General features: G+C 46.0%; 1 protein-coding gene across 2 annotated transcripts; it reads right to left on the reverse strand.

Annotated features, from left to right (window-relative positions):
* Window positions 1-1356: 1356 nt before the first annotated feature.
* PSMD13 (proteasome 26S subunit, non-ATPase 13) lies at window positions 1357-18828 on the reverse strand. Of its 2 annotated transcripts, XM_002755708.6 has the most exons (13): window positions 18658-18828; window positions 16771-16849; window positions 10750-10784; window positions 10609-10664; window positions 10350-10393; window positions 10073-10159; window positions 7332-7503; window positions 5564-5643; window positions 5356-5481; window positions 3691-3753; window positions 2690-2770; window positions 2392-2508; window positions 1357-1838 (listed from the first exon to the last, which is right to left on the reverse strand). In XM_002755708.6, the coding sequence occupies exons 1-13, from the start codon at window positions 18750-18752 to the stop codon at window positions 1743-1745; spliced, it is 1131 nt and encodes a 376-aa protein (XP_002755754.1). In that variant the 5' UTR covers window positions 18753-18828; the 3' UTR covers window positions 1357-1742. The 2 variants fall into 2 exon arrangements, with proteins under 2 accessions (XP_002755754.1, XP_054097275.1); XM_054241300.2 differs by lacking the exon at window positions 10609-10664.
* Between the last annotated feature and the right edge of the window lie 26 nt (window positions 18829-18854).

Here is an 18854-nt window from a genome sequence, read left to right on the forward strand (position 1 = left end):
TTCTAGGCCAGATTTGCTCTTAAACCTCTGTGGCTAAAGCCAAAAGGAAGAATCGGTCTCCAACCTGGCATCGGATTCAGCTTTAGGAAACAGGGTGGGAGGACTGGGCCCAGGCTGATTCAGGAGGAAACTGAGTGAGGGTGAAATCTGGCTGGTGCCTCAGAACCTGGCTAAGTTCAGCCACTCGGAACACAGGGGTGCAGATGGGGTCTCTGCTGTGGGCACAGGTGCACACACAGAGCACGGGGACTCTGAACTCGACGCAGCCCTCCGAACGGGACTGCCCTTTAGAGGACGGGCCCTGCGCTTGTTTGCATGCAACTTAAAATCGTGGCTGTTTCTGCTGCTCTGTACAGTGCTGACATCATTAGTTCCCCATATACTGGGAAGTTTCATGGGTTCAGTGCACACGGGGTCTGAGTCTCTCTGGTATATGCAGCCAGGCAGGCTCTCAGGCAGAGGGATGTGGCTGTGACAAGCAGCCAGCCCCACAGATGGAAACCCAGGGCTCCTGGTCTCTCAGAGGTCGTCCTCCCTGATGAGAGCTAGAGGCTGCCAGCCATGTTGATGACAGTGGTTTCTCACTGCTCACAACTACCCAGAAATTTGAAGGCAGATGGAGATAACACGGCTAGGGGAGGGAGGGGCCAGGGGCAGTCTTTCTCCCAAATCCCCCTGAGGGACAGAGGGCAGACAGGCAACCTCCCTTAGTGGCCCAGGCCTGACCCCTCTACCAGCCTAGTAAACTCGTGTGTGCTTTCTCCATCAGGAGCAGGCCGTGGGGCTCTCACTCATATTCATCACCTTCCTGGGTCCTGCAGGCTGGATCTTAAGCCACGTGGAAAACTACAAGAAGCACCCCAGAGCATAAAGGCTCTAGTGTCACCGCAGGCACAGGACTGAAAGACAGCATTAAACCGTCCTTCCACCTGCCGTTCACTCTGTGATTTCTTTGTACATGTGCACTCCACTCCCAGAAGGGGCACCTCAAGGCAGTTTCCTTTACATGCCCAGTCCCAGGGATGGCTCACGTCAGCGCTGGTGCACACCAGGTCACAGATGCTGCCAGCTACTTGAGTGACAAGTGGTGACAAGGATGTGGATGCCTGAGTTGGGGCAGGTACCTGAGAGGGCTGGAGAAGGGAGCGGATACCCGTGGGTCTCTCTAACAATAAAGACAGGACCAGCTTCCTCGGTGGTCCTTGGGGCTGGGTTCTGCCCTAGTCTACTTTATGTGCAGGAAGGAGAAGGCCAAGGCTACCCCCACCAAATCCTCTCAAGGTTCCAACTCATGCTTTTTAACCTCCAGGCACAGGCTTGGCCTGGAAGCTAAGCCCAGGAAAACAGAGCCATGAGAAGAAGAAAGCAAAGGTGTTTATTACAGGAACATTCTCACACCACAATGGAAAAGATGTCCGCAGAGGTGGACGGGGAATGGAGATCAACCTCGGAGTACACAGACTTGAGGGCACTTCCCGCCTCATACACAGTTTCTCTCCCTTATGACCTAAAACTCAGAGACCCCCATCTGCTGCAGGAGAGACCCACAAAGGAGGCTTCTGCCTGTGGCCTGGCCCCCATTAGGGACAGTCCTCTGTTTTTATAGCAAGAAAAGTCTGTCCTACAGACACGATTCCAACCCCTACCCCAATTCAATGTAGACCATCTGACAGCCAGCTTTATCGGCTGGAGAAACGCCTCTCAGGTGAGTCAAAGGGGACCACAGGTGGACCTAGGGGGCCCTAGGTGAGGATGTCATGGGCCTGGTGCTCTACCAGCATCTCCATGCTCTTCACATCTGTGCACCAGAACTCCAGGCGGTCCTTCATTCCCTTGATCTGAAATGCAAATGCACACACAAGGGGCATTAAGACACTCAGGAGTCACAGGCCAAGTGGCCAACACCACAGCACCTGATGAGAGCTAATTCTCTAGGGCAGCTCTAATAAAAAGGATCTCTCAGCTAGGGGAGTGTGATAGGACTGCCCGGGTTAATTCTTATCACAAGGACTTTAGAAAAAACTTGCATGAAAGCAAGCAGACAAGAATCAAGGAAATCTACAGGATTACATTTCCAGCAAATGTGAGTAGGTGGATGTGAGCTCAAATCACAGAAGCAGGAATGGTCTGACTAGAGCACTTATCTCAAGATTAAAAGGCACCATGAGCACAACCGCACTATTGTCATAATAAGCTTTTAAATGCAGGGTTCAAATCTCAGGCTTGCATTAAATTAGGCTCTTAGGAAAATCCAATAGCAGTAATTCCTTCTCCAAAACCTCGTGTCTAATAATGCTTTCTTCCTAAACGGCTTTCATCCAAATGAAATGAAGACAGTATAGATACAACCCCAAAACACCCACAGAGGCAAATGGGTCTCAATCACATCACCTGTTGCAAATCCAACACCCGGGGCTGCACCCAGGTCATGTGGACTCGTCTGTCCACCTCGTCTATACTGCCTTTCACCAGCCCCACCGAAAGGGCCTTCATCACCAGGAGCTCCACCTGTGCAAAGAGTGTGAGACAAGATGGCCTGACACACACCCACGAACCCAGGTGGTGTCTGAAATGGGGATACTGCTTCTCCCATCGTTCTCCACTGTCTAGGGAGCAGAGTGCTCACACGAGAGCCTTGACTCCAGGTGGTGGCTTTGCCACTGTAACATCCTGAGCCTAGGGACCGTACCTCATTCACGGTGATTTTAGCACTTTTGGCAATTTCTTCAAAAGTGAGTTGTCTGTGATTGGCAGGTCGTGTAAAAGTCATCTGAAAAAAAAAATTATTAACTATTTTAAACGATTTTTCCAAATAAAAATGGACTGATTGATAAGGGTGTTTTGTTAATATTGGCCCTGAAAGCAAAGATAATCTTATTAGTGCCCCATATACTGAAAAATTTCCTAATATTAGACATACATCTTTTTAAGAATAAGCTTTCAATGCTTAGATAAGGATAATAGCAAAAATAAGCCTTATAGGAATTTTTGACGGTAGCCATTATTCCATCCCCAAACAAGTACTTGAGGCCACAGTTTTCCAGGGAAACTAGCAATGTAAGGTCCACTTCCTCAAGAAGCCTAAACTCTTGTGGGAAAGACAGATGTGCACATTGACAGGAAGGGACATGCACCAGGAGGCAGCTACTTCATTTCAACTCAGATGGCCAGAAAACGCCTCGGGGGAGCAGTGGTGGGTGAGGAGGTACCAGAGAAGGCCTCGGGGGAGCAGTGGCGGGTGAGGGGGTACCAGAGAAGGCCTCGGGGGAGCAGTGGCGGGTGAGGGGGTGCCAGAGAAGACCTCGGGGGAGCAGTGGCGGGTGAGGGGGTACCAGAGAAGGCCTCGGGGGAGCAGTGGCGGGTGAGGGGGTGCCAGAGAAGACCTCGGGGGAGCAGTGGCGGGTGAGGGGGTACCAGAGAAGGCCTCGGGGGAGCAGTGGCGGGTGAGGGGGTGCCAGAGAAGGCCTCGGGGGAGCAGTGGTGGGTGGTGGGTGAGGGGGTGTAAGACCCAAGTATCAACTTAAAAGAGCAAGTGGTGGCAAAGGAAAAGAAACATGGTGAAGAGAGTGGTGCATGGCAGAAGCACCACTGAAAGCTCAGACTGTATTCCGGACAGGCTTGGAGAGTGTAGCGCCCCACCTGACCAAAATCTTAAACCACAGACACAGTGGCTCCTGGGTGCTTGCTCACCTCCATGAGGCACAACAACTGAATTTTCCTCAGAAGCTGGGCTTCGTTAGCTGCTAAATCAGGCTGTAAAGTATAGAGAGACAGGCAGTGTCATCCATGTTTGTGCTTACCAGCTACCCAACTGGGGCTTTGGAATTCATTCAACAGTAGACGGAACAAAAAGCAGCTAAGCAGATCCAAACGTTTTACACAGCAGAATACTGAAGCTCAATAACAGCTTCAGTGATCTAACTTCACTCTTAGGAAATCTACAGAGCAGTGCCTAACTGGGACACTGTTTGTCAAGGCAAGGAGTTGACAAGGTGAGATCTCTAACAGGGTACAGGCATTTCAAGAAGACCATCCTGGTCAAGGCGCTGTGGGAAGGACATGCCTGATGGCCAGGAGGCTTCAGGGGGTGCTGCCTGCTCAGTCAGCACAGTGCAAGTGGAGCTCCTCTGAGGAACAGCTTCCTTAAGTTCTAGAGACTTGTTCTGAATCAAAAAGCAAGTTATTAATTTATAATGAAAAATATCATCGTCATGAGAACTAGAATATACCCGTCTCCAAGACTGGCATAATCTCTTCTTACAGTGGATTAAAGTGTTACCCAGTAAGCACAGAATTAAACCAAGGAGACTTGTTTTCTTAACTCAAATAGCAATTCATATCCTGACACAGGCAGCCCCAATGGGGACCTTTCTGCCACAAGCACTGGACAGGTCAAGCTCTGTGGGAAGGGCTTACTCCCACTCCAGAACAGATGCTGCCAACATGCATCTCTGAATTTTTTTCTTTAAATTGCTATAACCAGCCATCTTCCTTTCTGAGTGGCACATTTTTTTTTTCCTTTTGAGATATCAATAAATACTCAGACCAGAGTTAGCTCTGGCTGCATCTGTGCTTTTTGCCTCTTCACAGTGCCCCCGTCCGTATCTACCCTGCTCTACCACGTATGAATTTTACAACTTTATTTTAAACTGAGAAATTTGAAAATTTCAGAAAAATACAAAAATAACCATAATTCCTACCACTGTCAACATTTTATTAATATTTACTTCTAACAACTTCATTAAAAAAGAACATACTTACCATTAAAGCTCAAGCCCTTGTTAAGCACCTCTCACTGACTCCCACCTTCCAGAGGCTCCTTCACCCACTGCCCGCCCTTCCCTTGCACTGAGGTGAACTGACCGTCCTCCCTACACCAGGCACTTGTTGCTCCTTCATCTCACCCTCTCTCCCACCCACTCATGTTGGTTTCACACATCCTTCTTTCAGTTCAGCTAACATGCTAAAATTTTCCTTCCCCTTGGCTAAGTGCACTCGTACTGTGCCTCTTCACTCATTCCTAAGGGCACACAGATGATGACCTTAGGTCACTGTGACTTCCTGGGATTTGGGACACCTTCTGAGACACCCCCTGCACCCAGCATACATGCAGGGCCCACATTCAGCTGCTTTCTCAGAATACCCTCACCCTTCCTCTGTGGCACTGAGTAACACTGTAGCTAACTAACCACTTGGCTCTCTGCTCCATGAGAGCAAGCACTAGCCTGTCTTGGTCTCCTCTTTGCCCAGTGCCTTCCTGTGTGCCTGGCATGTAGGGAAGATGCTCAATGAACATCTGTTGTATGAGTGATAAATACACAGGGGAATAAGGGCTGGGCATCGTGGGAGTCACACCTGCTGGCCCCAGGCCGTCTTCAGAGTCTGGAACCTCTCTACGTTGCCACTGTTGAAGGCATAGAGGGTGTCAATCAGCCACTGCCGGTCAGTGTTGCGCAGGGACTCCAGTACAGGGTGCATGAGCTGTGAGGACAGAGATCGTCAGCTGGTAACACTTTAGTCTCCCCTTTCCTTGTTAAGGAAGCTGAGCCCAGGGTCAACTTACAAGTTCTCCAAAGTTAAAAACTCCCTCGCCGAGAAGTCCTGCTAGGCCCAGTGTGAAGGCTCTTTCCTGCTGCTCAGACACTGTGGTAGCAACACAGGCCCACTTAACTATCAGTCACAATAATCAGTCCTGTTTAGCTTTCAAAATCTCATATAACAAAAAAGTAAAAAAACCACTGTTTGTAAGCGTGTATGACGCTTCTTCTAAAGTACTGGGTTGACTTAGATTCACCAGGAACCACACACACATGGGTTTTATGGAAAGAGCATTCGTTTATTTATTTTTTTCTTAAAGACAGTTGAATCTATTCATATTTTCAGCTGTGCCACTTCCCACCAGTTCCTTAAATCTCTTACCTGCTATGGCAAGGAATATTGTTATTTATCTTTAAGTTACCCAACCCAGCTTCTTTTCAGACCAGAATTAACTTACTTTCTGTTCCTAGACAGCAAGTCCATTATTCTCTGACCACCTCAGCTCCTTTTCTGTTTTTCTTGACATACAGTAATAAAAACTGCATCAACACTGTAAGAGTTGCTGGTCTCCTTAACGACAACAGTGTTTTGTGAGGAACTTCTAAACTCTGCTGAAAACTTACTTTCTGAACATATATTCCTTGCACTTTCCCCAAAACTCATTGTTTTCTTTCCACTCTGGAATCCTTGAAAGATTTAGTAGTTTTTCCCCATGGGTCTGGAATTTTAGTTTTCAAAACAAGTGTCTCGGCCATAGGGATTTCATGTGTCCTTCTTCCCATGGCAGGGTAGTAGGTGGGTGGGCTTAGAAAGTAGTCACATCATGGTACTTCCTAAAAGACCTATGACTTGGGTAGCAGTAGGGAGCTGGAGAAGGAGCAGTAAAGGAGCTAGGAGGAATTAGCCTCATTTTTACATTTTCATCTAGATTAAATGCCGGAGACAAATACAACATAGAAAGTAAAGCTTATATATAAAAGAAAAAAAAAATAAGGCCGGGCACGGTGGCTCAAGCCTGTAATCCCAGCACTTTGGGAGGCCGAGGCGGCTGGATCATGAGGTCAAGAGATCGAGACCATCCTGGTCAACATGGTGAAACTCCATCTCTACTAAAGATACAAAAAATCAGCTGGGCACGGTGGCGTGTGCCTGTAATCCCAGCTACTCAGGAGGCTGAGGCAGGAGAATTGCCTGAACCCAGGAGGCGGAGGTTGCAGTGAGCCAAGATCGCGCCATTGCACTCCAGCCTGGGTAACAAGAGCGAAATTCTGTCTCAAAAAAAAAAAAAAGGAAAAAATAAATAAATAAAAATTTAAAAAAAAGAAAGTAAAGCTTATGCAAATTTTCCCATTTTTTTCTTCAAAACAGGATGAATCCATCTGAGTTCTTTTTTTTTGGTGAGATGGAGTCTCACTCTGCCACCAGGCTGGACTGCAGTGCTGCAATCTCAGCTCACTGCCACCTCCACCTCCTGAGTTCAAGTGATTTGCCTGCCTCAGCCTCCTGAGTAACTGGGATTACAGGCACCTACCGTCAAATTTAGCTCTCTATGTTTTTTTTGTATTTTTAGTAGAGACAGGGTTTCACCATGTTGGCCATGCTGGTCTTGAACTCCTGATGTCAGGCGATCTACCCGACTCAGCCTCCCAAAGTGTTGGGATTACAGGCGTGAGCCACCATGCCCAGACCCATCTTAGTAATTTCCGAGAACTATCACCTCAAGCACCTCATAGCTGCTATGTTTGGAGAATATGCTCCTGTGTGACGTGGACTTCGATGGCCTAGGTTATTACCTGGTAGATCCTTGATGTCAACACAGCCCAAAAACCGCAGAGCATCTTTGTAGTAGGACGCGTGGTTTCCGATTGTTTGATAGTATTTACTAGAGAGATCGTAGAAACGACTATGCACTGATGTAACACCAGGAAGGCTGTTGAGCATCTCTTCAACATCTTCAATTGTTTCCTACACATAGGAAGCAAAATCATCTCTTTTTATGTTAAAATTTTATTTATTTAATTTTTTTAGAGACAGGGTCTCACTCTGTTGCATAGGGTGGTCGTGAACTCCTGGCCTCAAGTGATTCTCCCACCTCAGCCTCTGTAGTAGCTGGAATTTCAAGTGCAAGCCACTGTGCTTGGCTAAGATTTTTAAAGTAATATATTGTGGGATGAAAACATAAACCACAAAGACAAAGACTGATCAATGTTACTACATTAAAATGGAAAACTTCATCCAAAACACAGAAAAAAGTACAAAGCCAAGCTATAGACTGGGAAACGATACTTACAGCATATATAACCCACCAGCAATTATGACCAAGGAAATATAAAAATGCTTACAAATCAGTCAGGAGACAAGCAACACGGTAGAAAAATGGGCAAAAGACATTAATAGGCAGTTGACAACTTTGGAGACACAAATAGAAATAAACCACTAGTAATTGTGGAATGCAAATTAAACCCCGGATAAGATATCGTTTCACTTCCATCAGATCAGCAAGAGTTAAGGAGCCTGAAACTATCAGGTGCTGAAGACATGGAGCTTCCGGAGTGCTCACATGGTGCTGAGGGAGGATACATCTGGCAAAGGCAGAGATGCATGTGCTTGTTATCTGTAGTCTCCTGGTGAGACGATTCTGCCCACATACACAAGGGACCAGGCACTGAAATACAGCATTATTGTTAGTGATAGTAAAATGACTCTTTTTCTTTTTTTTAAGACAGAGTCTCCCTGTTGTCCAGGATGGAGTACAGTGGTGTGATCTCGGCTCACTGCAACCTCCACTTCCTGGGTTCAAGCAATTCTGTGCTTCAGTCTCCCAAGTAGCTGGGATTATAGGTGCCTGCCACCATGCCCAGCTAATTTTTGTATTTTTATTAGATATGGGGTTTCACGATCTTGGCCAGGCTGGTGTAGAACTCCTGACCTCGTGATCTACCTCCTTAGCCTCCCAAAGTACTGGGATTACAGGTGTGAGCTACCACGCCTGGCCCTAAATCTCTTCAATAGGAGACTGGATACACATGCTGTGAAACACTTATACAATGAAGTATCATACAGGAGTCAAAGCACACTGGTTACACATATCAACATGATGACGCTGGCATCTAGCACTAAGCCAATGTGAAAACAAGAGTCACACACCCCTATTTAATGAAGCACAAGGAAGTGCACGGGCATGAGACGGAGCCTGGCTGGGGGCGAAGTGTGGTCTGAAGGGCACTGGCGCCCTGTCGTGCTGCTTCATTCATAAGCTGGTTAGGGCACATGGATGCCTATTACAGCATTCTTTACTGTGACTTACGGCTTTCAACATGTCCTAAACGTTTCAAAATAAAATGCAGTAAGTATGCATAGGGGTTAGGATGGAGAAACAATACGCAATAAAAGGCATCTTTTCAGGGCAATGAGAACATGAACCCTTTTAACCCTAACCTCCAATATTTTCTTTAACATGGTGAGTACCGAGTACCAAAGCAAACACAAACACACGCAGGCTTTGGTTAGACAAGGCGGACCAACCACATATGCTGGTTTCACTGCTCCCCACATCCATACTTGTCCCCCATACTGCACTAAAATGAACATAAGACAGACATAAAAATAGACAGGATACTTCAACAACATTTAGGAGGCAGAGGGAAGATGGAGCACGTGATGTGTCAGTGGTGTGCAGGCTAACCGTGGTCAGGGAGAACCAGTGTGCTTTGGACTGACTCAGGCCATGCTGGGTCACTACTAGATGGATGTGCTGTGGTAACACAGGGGAGTGTTCATTTGTCTAAGGGCAACAGGCATTACATCCGCAACTTATCCTTAAGTGGTTCTGGAAAAAAGCTACACATGCGCACGCACACACACACGCACGTGCACACACACGCGCACGCACACACACACACACACAGAGGCAAAGGTAAAGGTAGCAATGCGGGGACGGGCACAGTGACTCATGACTAATCCCAGCACTTTTGGAGGCTGAGGTGGGCGGATCACTTGAGGTCTGGAGTTCAAGACCAACCTGGCCAACATGGTGAAACCCTGACTCTACTAAGAACACAAAAAAATTTAAAAAAATTAGTCAGGTGTGGTGGCATATGCCTGTAATCCCAGATACTCAGGAGGCTGAGGCAGGAAAATCACTTGAATCTGAAAGGCAGAGGCTGCAGTGAGATGAGATTGTGCCATTGCACTCCAGACTGGGTAAACAGAGCCAGACTCCATCTCAAAAAATAGGTCTACAATGGGGAATTTGGGTTGGGGTATAGAGTTCTTTGTGTTATTTTTGCAACTTTTCACAAAAATGTTTTAAAATAAACAGGAAGAAAAGTAGGTTATTTTTTCCCTATAGTTTTAAATAATTTTAAACCAAAGATAAATCTGTATTTTTTTTTTTTTTTTTGCCAATCAGTTTGAGCTTATGAGGTTGCTCAGGTTAGCCTTGAACTGATGACCTCGCCTTTGCAAGCGCCATGACCTCCGGCGGGAGCCACTTTGGACCCCCAAAGATAAATCTGTATTATGGTGAGCTCACCTTTGTAACCTGTAGGTCCCCGATGTTTAATTTTAGAGCTCCAATTGCTGTTTTACACAGGATCACTGCCTCATCACTACTTTTCACCTAAGACATCAAAAACAAAAACGAGAAACCTCAGAATGTGGGCAGCTGACTAAGGAGGCCAGCTACTTATACACTAACTTAACCTTGATGACCAGAGACCTTGTGGTCTTGAAAGGTCTGGACAGTGAGCATGGACAGAAACTGTAAGTCACATACACTCTAAAAGGTATTGCTCAAATCTCACATTTACCTTCTCACGAGTCTTTTCCAGAAAAGTAAGAGCCACATTAGGATCTAGAAAAGAAAGAACAACAAAGTCAGAAGGACCATCAACAGTCTGGTTGCTACCAACCACGACACCTTTAAGTAAGACAATCTTCAGGTTTTGACCATAAAGTATAATGAAAACACAGTATCTGATACGGAAAGCACAGAAGTTCAATTAACATATATTTCGAGATAATTTTAACTACCATTTGGATCTGCTCCTTTATAAAAGAAAGACTTACCAGTCATCTGTCTAACTACATGAAGAATGATTTCTACCAGGGACAAAGGATTCACCCTGAAATAAAAGCCACCAGCCTTTGAGTACCAGTGAGTATCAATATACTCATTTTCAAAGTAAAAAACTGAGGAAAAGGTTTTACCTGTGTTCAAATTCACTGATGAAGTTTTCATAAAGCTGTGGAACCAAAACACGGAGAGAAATTACAGGATGTCTTTTATTCTGCAAAGACCCCAAACACGATTTTTAGTAAAGCAGCTGCATCAATGCTATCCAGTTAGGAGTGTGCAAACCACAATGCCCATCACATAGTAAGCAATGCATAAATGTTTTCAGAATGACAGGAGACCATATTAGGGCTTATATCAATTCACATAAATGATCAACAGATTATTGGGCCAGGCACGATGGCTCACGCCTGTAATCCCAACACTTTGGGAGGCTGAGGCGGGCAGATCATCCAAGGTCAGGAGTTCAAGACCAGCTTTGCCAACATGGTGAAACCCCATCTCTACTAAATATACAAAAATTAGCCAAGTGTGGTGGCACACGCCTGTAATCCCAGCTACTTGGGAAGCTGAGGCAGGAGAATTGCCTGAACCCAGGAGGTAGAGGTTGTGGTGAGCCGAGATTGCACCACTGCATTCCAGCCTGGGCAACAGAGCAAAACCCCATTTCGACAAAAAAAAAAAAAAAAAGATCAACAGATTATTAAGGAAAATTAGGTTTCTTCTAGCCTTGGGAATTAGACTACTGACCTATAAGAACCTCCAGAGAAATGCCTATATTCTTTCTTCCAGGTATTATAAGTTAAATAGACTATCAGATTGAAATGCTCCCCCAGTTTCCTCCCTGTGGCTTATGGGCTTGCTGTTTGGACCGCTGTGAAGACAGTTTGAGCTGCCGTGTGGTCCCTGGCTGACCAGGACAGGTGTACTTGTATCTATCCTGCTTATTTAAATAATAATAAGACCACTGTGGAAGGAAGGTGAATCCCCTTAAGTAAAACTGTTGAAAACCCTACAGCTAGAGATTCAAGATGTATGTTCAGCGGCTGGACTAATGTATTTCTTGAGAAAAATAAAATGTGGTCTAGAGAATGGAATCGCAATGTCCAATATAAAGGCAGAGTGTGGGTTCAGCTCAAACAGGGAGACGGCAGTCTCCGTCTTGTACATTTCCCATCACGTAGTCAGCAGTGTTGTGTGCAGCATAAACAACACCTAAACCAAACACAAGGACAGGAAAGATGGGAGGTGGTGACCAACGTCTTCAGCAAGGAGAGGGAACTACGAAACGGAAGGGAAGAAAAGAAGTCACCTAGTATCAGCGTCAAGTATGTGGCTCTGCTGTAGGAGACCTGAATGGACAGAAGCTTCTGGTTTGCATCATTTACCTGAACCATGATGCCCTGTGCCTCCCATCTTTATCATCGAAGTTGACAGTGAAATAAATTTGTATCAGAAGTTGGCATCTCAGGCCGGGCACGGTGGCTCACACCTGTAATCCCAGCACTTTGGGAGGCCGGGGCGGGCGGATCATGAGGTCTAGAGATTGAGACCATGCAGGCCAACATAGCGAAACCCCGCTTCTACTAAAATACAAAGATTAACTGGATGTGGTGGCGCATGCCTGTAGTCTTAGCTACTCAGCAGGCTGAGACAGAATTGCTTGAAGCCGGGAGGCGGAGGTTGCCGAGATCGCACCACTGCACTCCAGCCTGGCACCTGGCGAAGTGTGAGACTCTGTCTCAAAAAAAAAAAAAAAAAAGTTTGCATCTCACTTTTACACAGTATCAAAGAATTTTTTGTCTTTCAATGCAGCTTTTTTGGAAGAAAGAATATTTAAAAATGAATAATGGACTGTATAAGAAGTGTGTATCGTCTGTGTAAACATGTTTCAGATAAATTTCAATTAGATTTGAAATACACATTTCGTTCACCAATTAAATTAATGAAATAAAAACTGAATAAAGGTTCACTAATCAAATGGAATGGAGTTCCTTCAGATTTTAGAAGGTTAAGGCTAACTATGCACCATTATCAAATTTCTTAGCCATTCCATACTTCAGCATTTCCTCAGACTCTATGCTAGGTACTGTAACACAGACTGTGTAAGACAAATGATGTGTTTTCAAGGAGCTCTTGGTCTACTGAAGATAGTCTTTAAACAAATAAATTACAAGAGTGAATTTAAGAGCAAAAAGAAAAAAAAACACAGAAGGGGATCAGCCAAAGGGAGAGGCTTCAAAGCTTTTGTACAAGTGGCAATCCTGAGTTTCAAGGAATGAGGGCAATTCAGAGAGGTGGCCACTTGGTTTGGGAGAGAAAGAAATTGAGAGAACATTCCAGACAGCAACAAACATGTGCAAAGGCAAGGAAGAAAAAAATACATTATGTTTCAGGAGTATTTCTGAGGGACACAGACTAGAAAGCACTGAAGACTGGTCTCTGCCCAGAACGCAATGCTGAACTGGTGGAGACACATGATCACATTTCTATTTTAGAAACATGCCTAGGGCAGAGAGGACAGCGGGTGAAAGAGACTGAGAGAGGCCAGTCAGAGGCTAGCACTGGCCAAGATAGGAGAGTGAGGAAACAACAGTGGTGAGGATGGACGGACAATCTGAGAGGTCAGGGAGCAACAGTGGTGAGGACGGATGGACAATGTGAGAGGTCAGGGAGCAGCAGTGGTGAGGATGGACGGACAATGTGAGAGGTCAGGGAGCAGCAGTGGTGAGGATGGATGGACAATGTGAGAGGTTAGGGAGCGACAGTGGTGAGGATGGATGGACAATGTGAGAGGATAGGGAGCAGCAGTGGTGAGGATGGATGGACAATGTGAGAGGTCAGGGAGCAGCAGTGGTGAGGATGGATGGACAATGTGAGAGGTCAGGGAGCAACAGTGGTGAGGATGGATGGACAATGTGAGAGGATAGGGAGCAACAGTGGTGAGGATGGATGGACAATGTGAGAGGTCGGGAGCAACAGTGGTGAGGATGGATGGGCAATGTCAGAGGTCAGGGGGCAACAGTGGTGAGGATGGATGGACAATCTGAGAGGTTAGGGAGCAACAGTGGTGAGGATGGATGGACAATCTGAGAGGTTAGGGAGCAACAGTGGTGAGGATGGACGGACAATGTGAGAGGTCAGGGAGCAACAGTGGTGAGGATGGATGGACAATCTGAGAGGTTAGGGAGCAACAGTGGTGAGGACGGATGGACAATCTGAGAGGTCAGGGGGCAACAGTGGTGAAGATGGATGGACAATGTGAAAGGTTAGGGAGCAGCAGTGGTGAGGATGGATGGACAATGTGAGAGGTTAGGGAGAAGCAGTGGTGAGGATGGATGGATAATCTGAGAGGTTCAAGGGTAACGTGAACCAGACTCACTCAGATGTGGGCTGGTCACAGAGAATGAGAGCTGACAAGAGCTTATGGCTAGGTAACTGGGCCAAAAGAGTGCCTAGTGTGGGCACAGTAGGAGAGGGAACCTCCAAATGACCTTAACTTTGGATTAGGAGACCCTGTAGTTCCTCTGGAATATGAAGGTAGAAAGATGAGAACATCCCTGTGGCAATTGCATATTCAAATCTGGCACGCAAGAAACAGCCAACTAAATAAAATGCAATTTTTGTCCCCGCACAGGGCTCACATCCGTAATCCAGCACTTTGGGAGGCCGAGGTGGCTGGATCACTTGAGGACAGGAGTTCAAGGCCAGCCTGGCCAACATGGCGAAACCCATCTCTGCTAAAACTACAAAAATTAGCCGGACATGGTGGCACACACCTGTAATCCCAGCTACTCGGGAGGCTGAGGCATGAGAATGGCTTGAACTCAGGAGATGAAGGTTGCAGTGAGCTGAGATCCACCATCGCACTTCAGTCTAGGCAACAGAGTGAGACTCTATGCCCCTATCCCCCCAAATAAATTAAATAGCAGCCAGGCAGTGGCTCACTCCTATAATCCCAGCACTTTGGGAAGCTGAGGTGGGTGGATCACCTGAGGTTAGGAATTTGAGACAGCCTGGTCAACATGGTGAAACCCCATCTCTACCAAAAATTAAAAAATTAGCCAGGCATGGTGGTGGGTGCCTGTAATCCCAGCTAATGTAGAGGCTGAGGCAGGACAATCATTTGAACCTGGGAGGCGGAGGTTGCAGTGAACCAAGACTGTGCCACTGCACTCCAGCCTGGGCAACAAGAGCAAAATGCCATCTCAAAAATAAACAAATAAATAAATAAAATTGCATTTTTACTACAAGTGACTGTTTCAAAGGTATCTTCCTTGTTAGAAGGAAATGTTTGAACTTTCCTGACATCTATTAATCTAAAAAATTACCTTAAAAAAGAAGCCCACTAAGCCCAGAAAGTCAAAATTATTTCTGGTGATTACAAATTCATAAATACTGTCCACTGTACACTTACGTTGGCTGGATCCCAAACATTTTTTAAAGGTTTATTTTGTCCATGGGAAAAGTCAACTCAAATCTGCCAACCTAAATAAAATCACCTTACTGTGAGGTTTAGGAAATGTTTTTGCCATGTGTAGAAAAGTGATTTAAACATAAGAAAGCGAAGGATAAACAATTATGAATCATCTGTCATGATAATTTAGAACCTTAGGAAACAAGTATTAAGATAGGTCTCAGACTGGGTGCTGTGGCTCATGCCTATAATCCCAGCACTTTGGGAGGCTGTGGTGGGTGGATCACCTGAGGTTGGCAGTTCAAGACCAGCCTGGCCAACACTGGTGAAATCCTGTCTCTACTAAGGAATACAAAAACGAGCTGGATGTGGCGGTGGGCGCCTGTAATCCCAGCTAGTTGGAAGACTGAGGCAGAAGAATTGCTTGAACTTCGCAGGTGGAGGCTGCGGTGAGCCAAGATCGTGCCATTGCACTCCAGCCTGGGCGACAAGAGCAAAACTCCGTCTCAAAACAAAACAAACCCCAAAAAGACAGGTCTTATTTATCACTTTCCCACGTAATCTGAAAGAGAGAATATTCAGCAAGATCTCCAGGTTTAAAGATGGTTTTAAGTTCCTTCGAGTAGTAAAATGTCAACTTGATGGCTATAAACCACAAGAAAACCTTACAAGTCCAGGTGGCAGGGCAGTAAGGTGGTAAGCTCGATTGTCAGCACATTAAAGCAACGTATCCAGGAGAAATAACTCAAGATGTAATTGTAAGCTAGCTATCAGTTACAATGCTGCTATGAATCTGATTCATTCAGAATCAGAGAAAGGCATCATAGAGTAAGATGTCAGGAAAAGCTTCCAAGAGGAGGCTACCAGTGAGCAAATTTGTGGGGATATGTTAGCGGATCTGGGGAAGGCTGGAAAAGAAAGTGTGTATATTTTTTTCCCGTTGAAAGAATTCTAAAAGTACTGTATTATAGAGGCAGCGTGACATTATCTAGGGCTCTCCGTCTAATCCACCCACCCTCGACCCAAGTAGAAAATGTGCTTTATCCTCCACATAACCCAGGACAGAAGTGTCTGGACAAGCAAGCAGTCACTGCGGCTGAAGGAAGGGGTCTAAGATTCTGATAGACAGAAGTCTTCCTCATACCTTACCCCACCCTCTAACTCGGTCTCAACTTTCAATTTCTGAATAACAGTTTTCTAAAAGTAGAGTACTAAAAGAAGCCTACGAACAATAAGATACTCAGGCATGCTGTAAGATAGCACTTTATGCTAGAATTTTAGAAAAAGCCAGATGTCAGTGTTTGAATCCTCTTCTGCCACTTATCAGCAGTGACCCATGGTAAGTTACTTGGTTTTGTGTTTGCTTCTACAGCAATAGAGTGAGATGATAGTAGTACTCATTGGCCAATGTTGCTATGAAGGCCGTGTGAAGCACTCAGACCAGTACCTGACGGAAAGTGATTGCCGTGTGAAGCACTCAGACCAGTACCTGACGGAAAGTGATTGCCGTGTGAAGCACTCAGACCAGTACCTGACGGAAAGTGATTGCCATGTGAAGCACTCAGACCAGTACCTGACGGAAAGTGATTGCCGTGTGAAGCACTCAGACCAGTACCTGACGGAAAGTGATCGCCGAAGTTGTAGCTTATTACTATCGCTAGCATAAAGCCGACCTTATTTTAAAAAGTCCTTTAGCACATTCACATAATCTGATGTGGCATGGCCAACAATTATTTACCTTAATGAGACCATCTCCTTGGGCAAAGCACGGATCTTGCACAAAATCAAGCACCTGAAGTGTCAGCTGGTGCCACAACCTGAAAAACATACAGCACTGAAGACCTCTAAACTAATACCAGTCACAGATACCTTCAGCCTTGATGGTCTTATCAAGTCACAAATACAGGTTGGGTATCTCTAAGCCGAAACTCTAAAATCCGAAATGCTCCAAAATCCAAAACTTTTTGAGCAGCAGCATGAGGCTCAAAGGAGATGACCGTTGGAGTATTTCAGATTGCAGATGTTTGAATTATGGATACTGAACAGGTAAGTTTACATCGCAAACATTCCAAAATTTGAAAAAATACTAAACCCAAAAATCTTTTGCCCCAATTCATTTCATTTCACTTCTTCTTTTTTTTTTTTTTTTTTTGAGATGGAGTCTCACTCTGGTGCCCAGGCTCAAGTGCAGTGGTGCTATCTCAGCTCACTGCAACCTCCATCTCCCAGATTCAAATGATTCTTCTGCCTCAGTGTCCCGAGCAGCTGGGATTCCAGGCATGAGCCACCCGTCTGGATCCCCAGTGCATTTCTGATAACAGATGTTAAATCCATACTAACCGGTCTCTACTGTGTAGTGGAAACAATGCTAAAGCAGATGTGATACACCCGAGTTCTTTTCCTGGCTCTGCTACTCAGTGGTTACGTCACTTTGAGATCACTTAACTTCGCTAAGACTCAGTTTCCCCAGGTATGAAATGGAGAACATTGTTCTACATTACCTCAAAGAATTATTGTGAGGTTTGACTGGAAACAAGAACTTTGGAATCATACATATCTAACCTGAGATTCTGGCTCTTCTACCTATTAGCTAGGAAGGCAATTAAAATGAGCTTCAGTTTCCTCATCTGTGAAAAGGGTGAATAAAAGATTAAATAAGCTAATATATAAAACCTTCAGGACAGTGACATAGCACTTCCCCAAAACCCAAAGGTTAGTATTTAATAACGCAGATAAAATGCTTTGAAAACTACCAAGTGCTGTCCAACACAAACCATTATTTGACAAACACCAATTTGCTCTCAAAAACTAACAGCAGAAGGCTGCTGATATGAAAACATGTCTGCAACATCCACGTGAAACGTATTATATTAAATGCTAGGGTTGTTAACGGGGAGGTTCTCACAGGAGATGGATTCTCTACGGAATAGCTCCAGCCCAATGCCAACAACTCAGTCTATTCATTTTTAAAATGAGGTTAGTGCTTAGTAACAATTGTTCTGCAATTCATCCTGTTTCTAAACAAACCTAAACTTTAAGACCTTTCTGGGGGCACAAAGCCTGGTGGGGACAATGGGAGAGGGTAAGTGGTTGCACAGGGTGCATAGGGAAGACAGCAAAGCTGCACTAGCCTCTGGTTATCGGCTCCGGACCGTGAGAAAGGTAACTGTACATACAGTCACACTACGACAAGGCTAAGTATGAATCACCAAGATCTGTTTCCCAAAGTGGGTGGCGACGTGGCCCTCAAAGCGTGTTTGCTTGTTTCACTGGAATCAAGAGCTAAAATCCAAGGCCACCCCTGAACCGTTTTCGTAAGAGCAAAGGTAGAGGAGTTCAGAAGCCTCAGTCCCAGGTCTCCAAAGGAAGCAGTGAATCTCAGACCCAAATAAACACCCTGGCTACAGCGCTCGGCCCTCGCGGTCTGCCGTCCCTCTCATTCCTCGACCCTGCCACTCGGGGTTCCTCAGCAAACCTCGCCGGCACAGCCGGTCCTCACCCGTCCCCGTCTCCCCCCAACCCGGGTCTGAGCGCCCTCAGCCCATCATGGGCCCGCTCCCCCACCCGCCCCTCCCTCCGTCGCGCTCTCGCGCCGGGGCCCAGGGCCCGTCTGCTTGGCGCTCACTTCTTCGTGTAGAGCTCCTCCAGACGATGCCACACAGCGGGCTGCCCAGGCCCGGAGCTCTGGCTCTGCTGTAGGAACCCCGGTACGTCCTTCATGACAGCAGGAAGACCCCCGGGACGGAACAGTTGGGAATGTCAGCACCACAGGGATGGCTGCCGGAAATGCTCACTCACTTCCGGCGCCGCGCGACGCAGGGC

Source organism: Callithrix jacchus, chromosome 10 (genome assembly GCF_049354715.1).
Source record: "Callithrix jacchus isolate 240 chromosome 10, calJac240_pri, whole genome shotgun sequence".
Taxonomy (NCBI): Eukaryota; Metazoa; Chordata; class Mammalia; order Primates; family Cebidae; genus Callithrix; species Callithrix jacchus.

Bases quoted from the DNA above. Each gene is read 5' to 3' on its own strand.
- PSMD13 (XM_002755708.6), bottom strand. From the start codon at position 18,752: ATGAAGGACGTACCGGGGTTCCTACAGCAGAGCCAGAGCTCCGGGCCT. The intron at 5,644-7,331 runs GTAATAACCTAG...TTGCTACCACAG, and splicing joins TGACATCAAGGATCTACCAG to TGTCTGAGCAGCAGGAAAGA. The intron at 1,839-2,391 runs GTGATGTGATTG...TTTGCATTTCAG, and splicing joins GGGTGTTGGATTTGCAACAG to ATCAAGGGAATGAAGGACCG.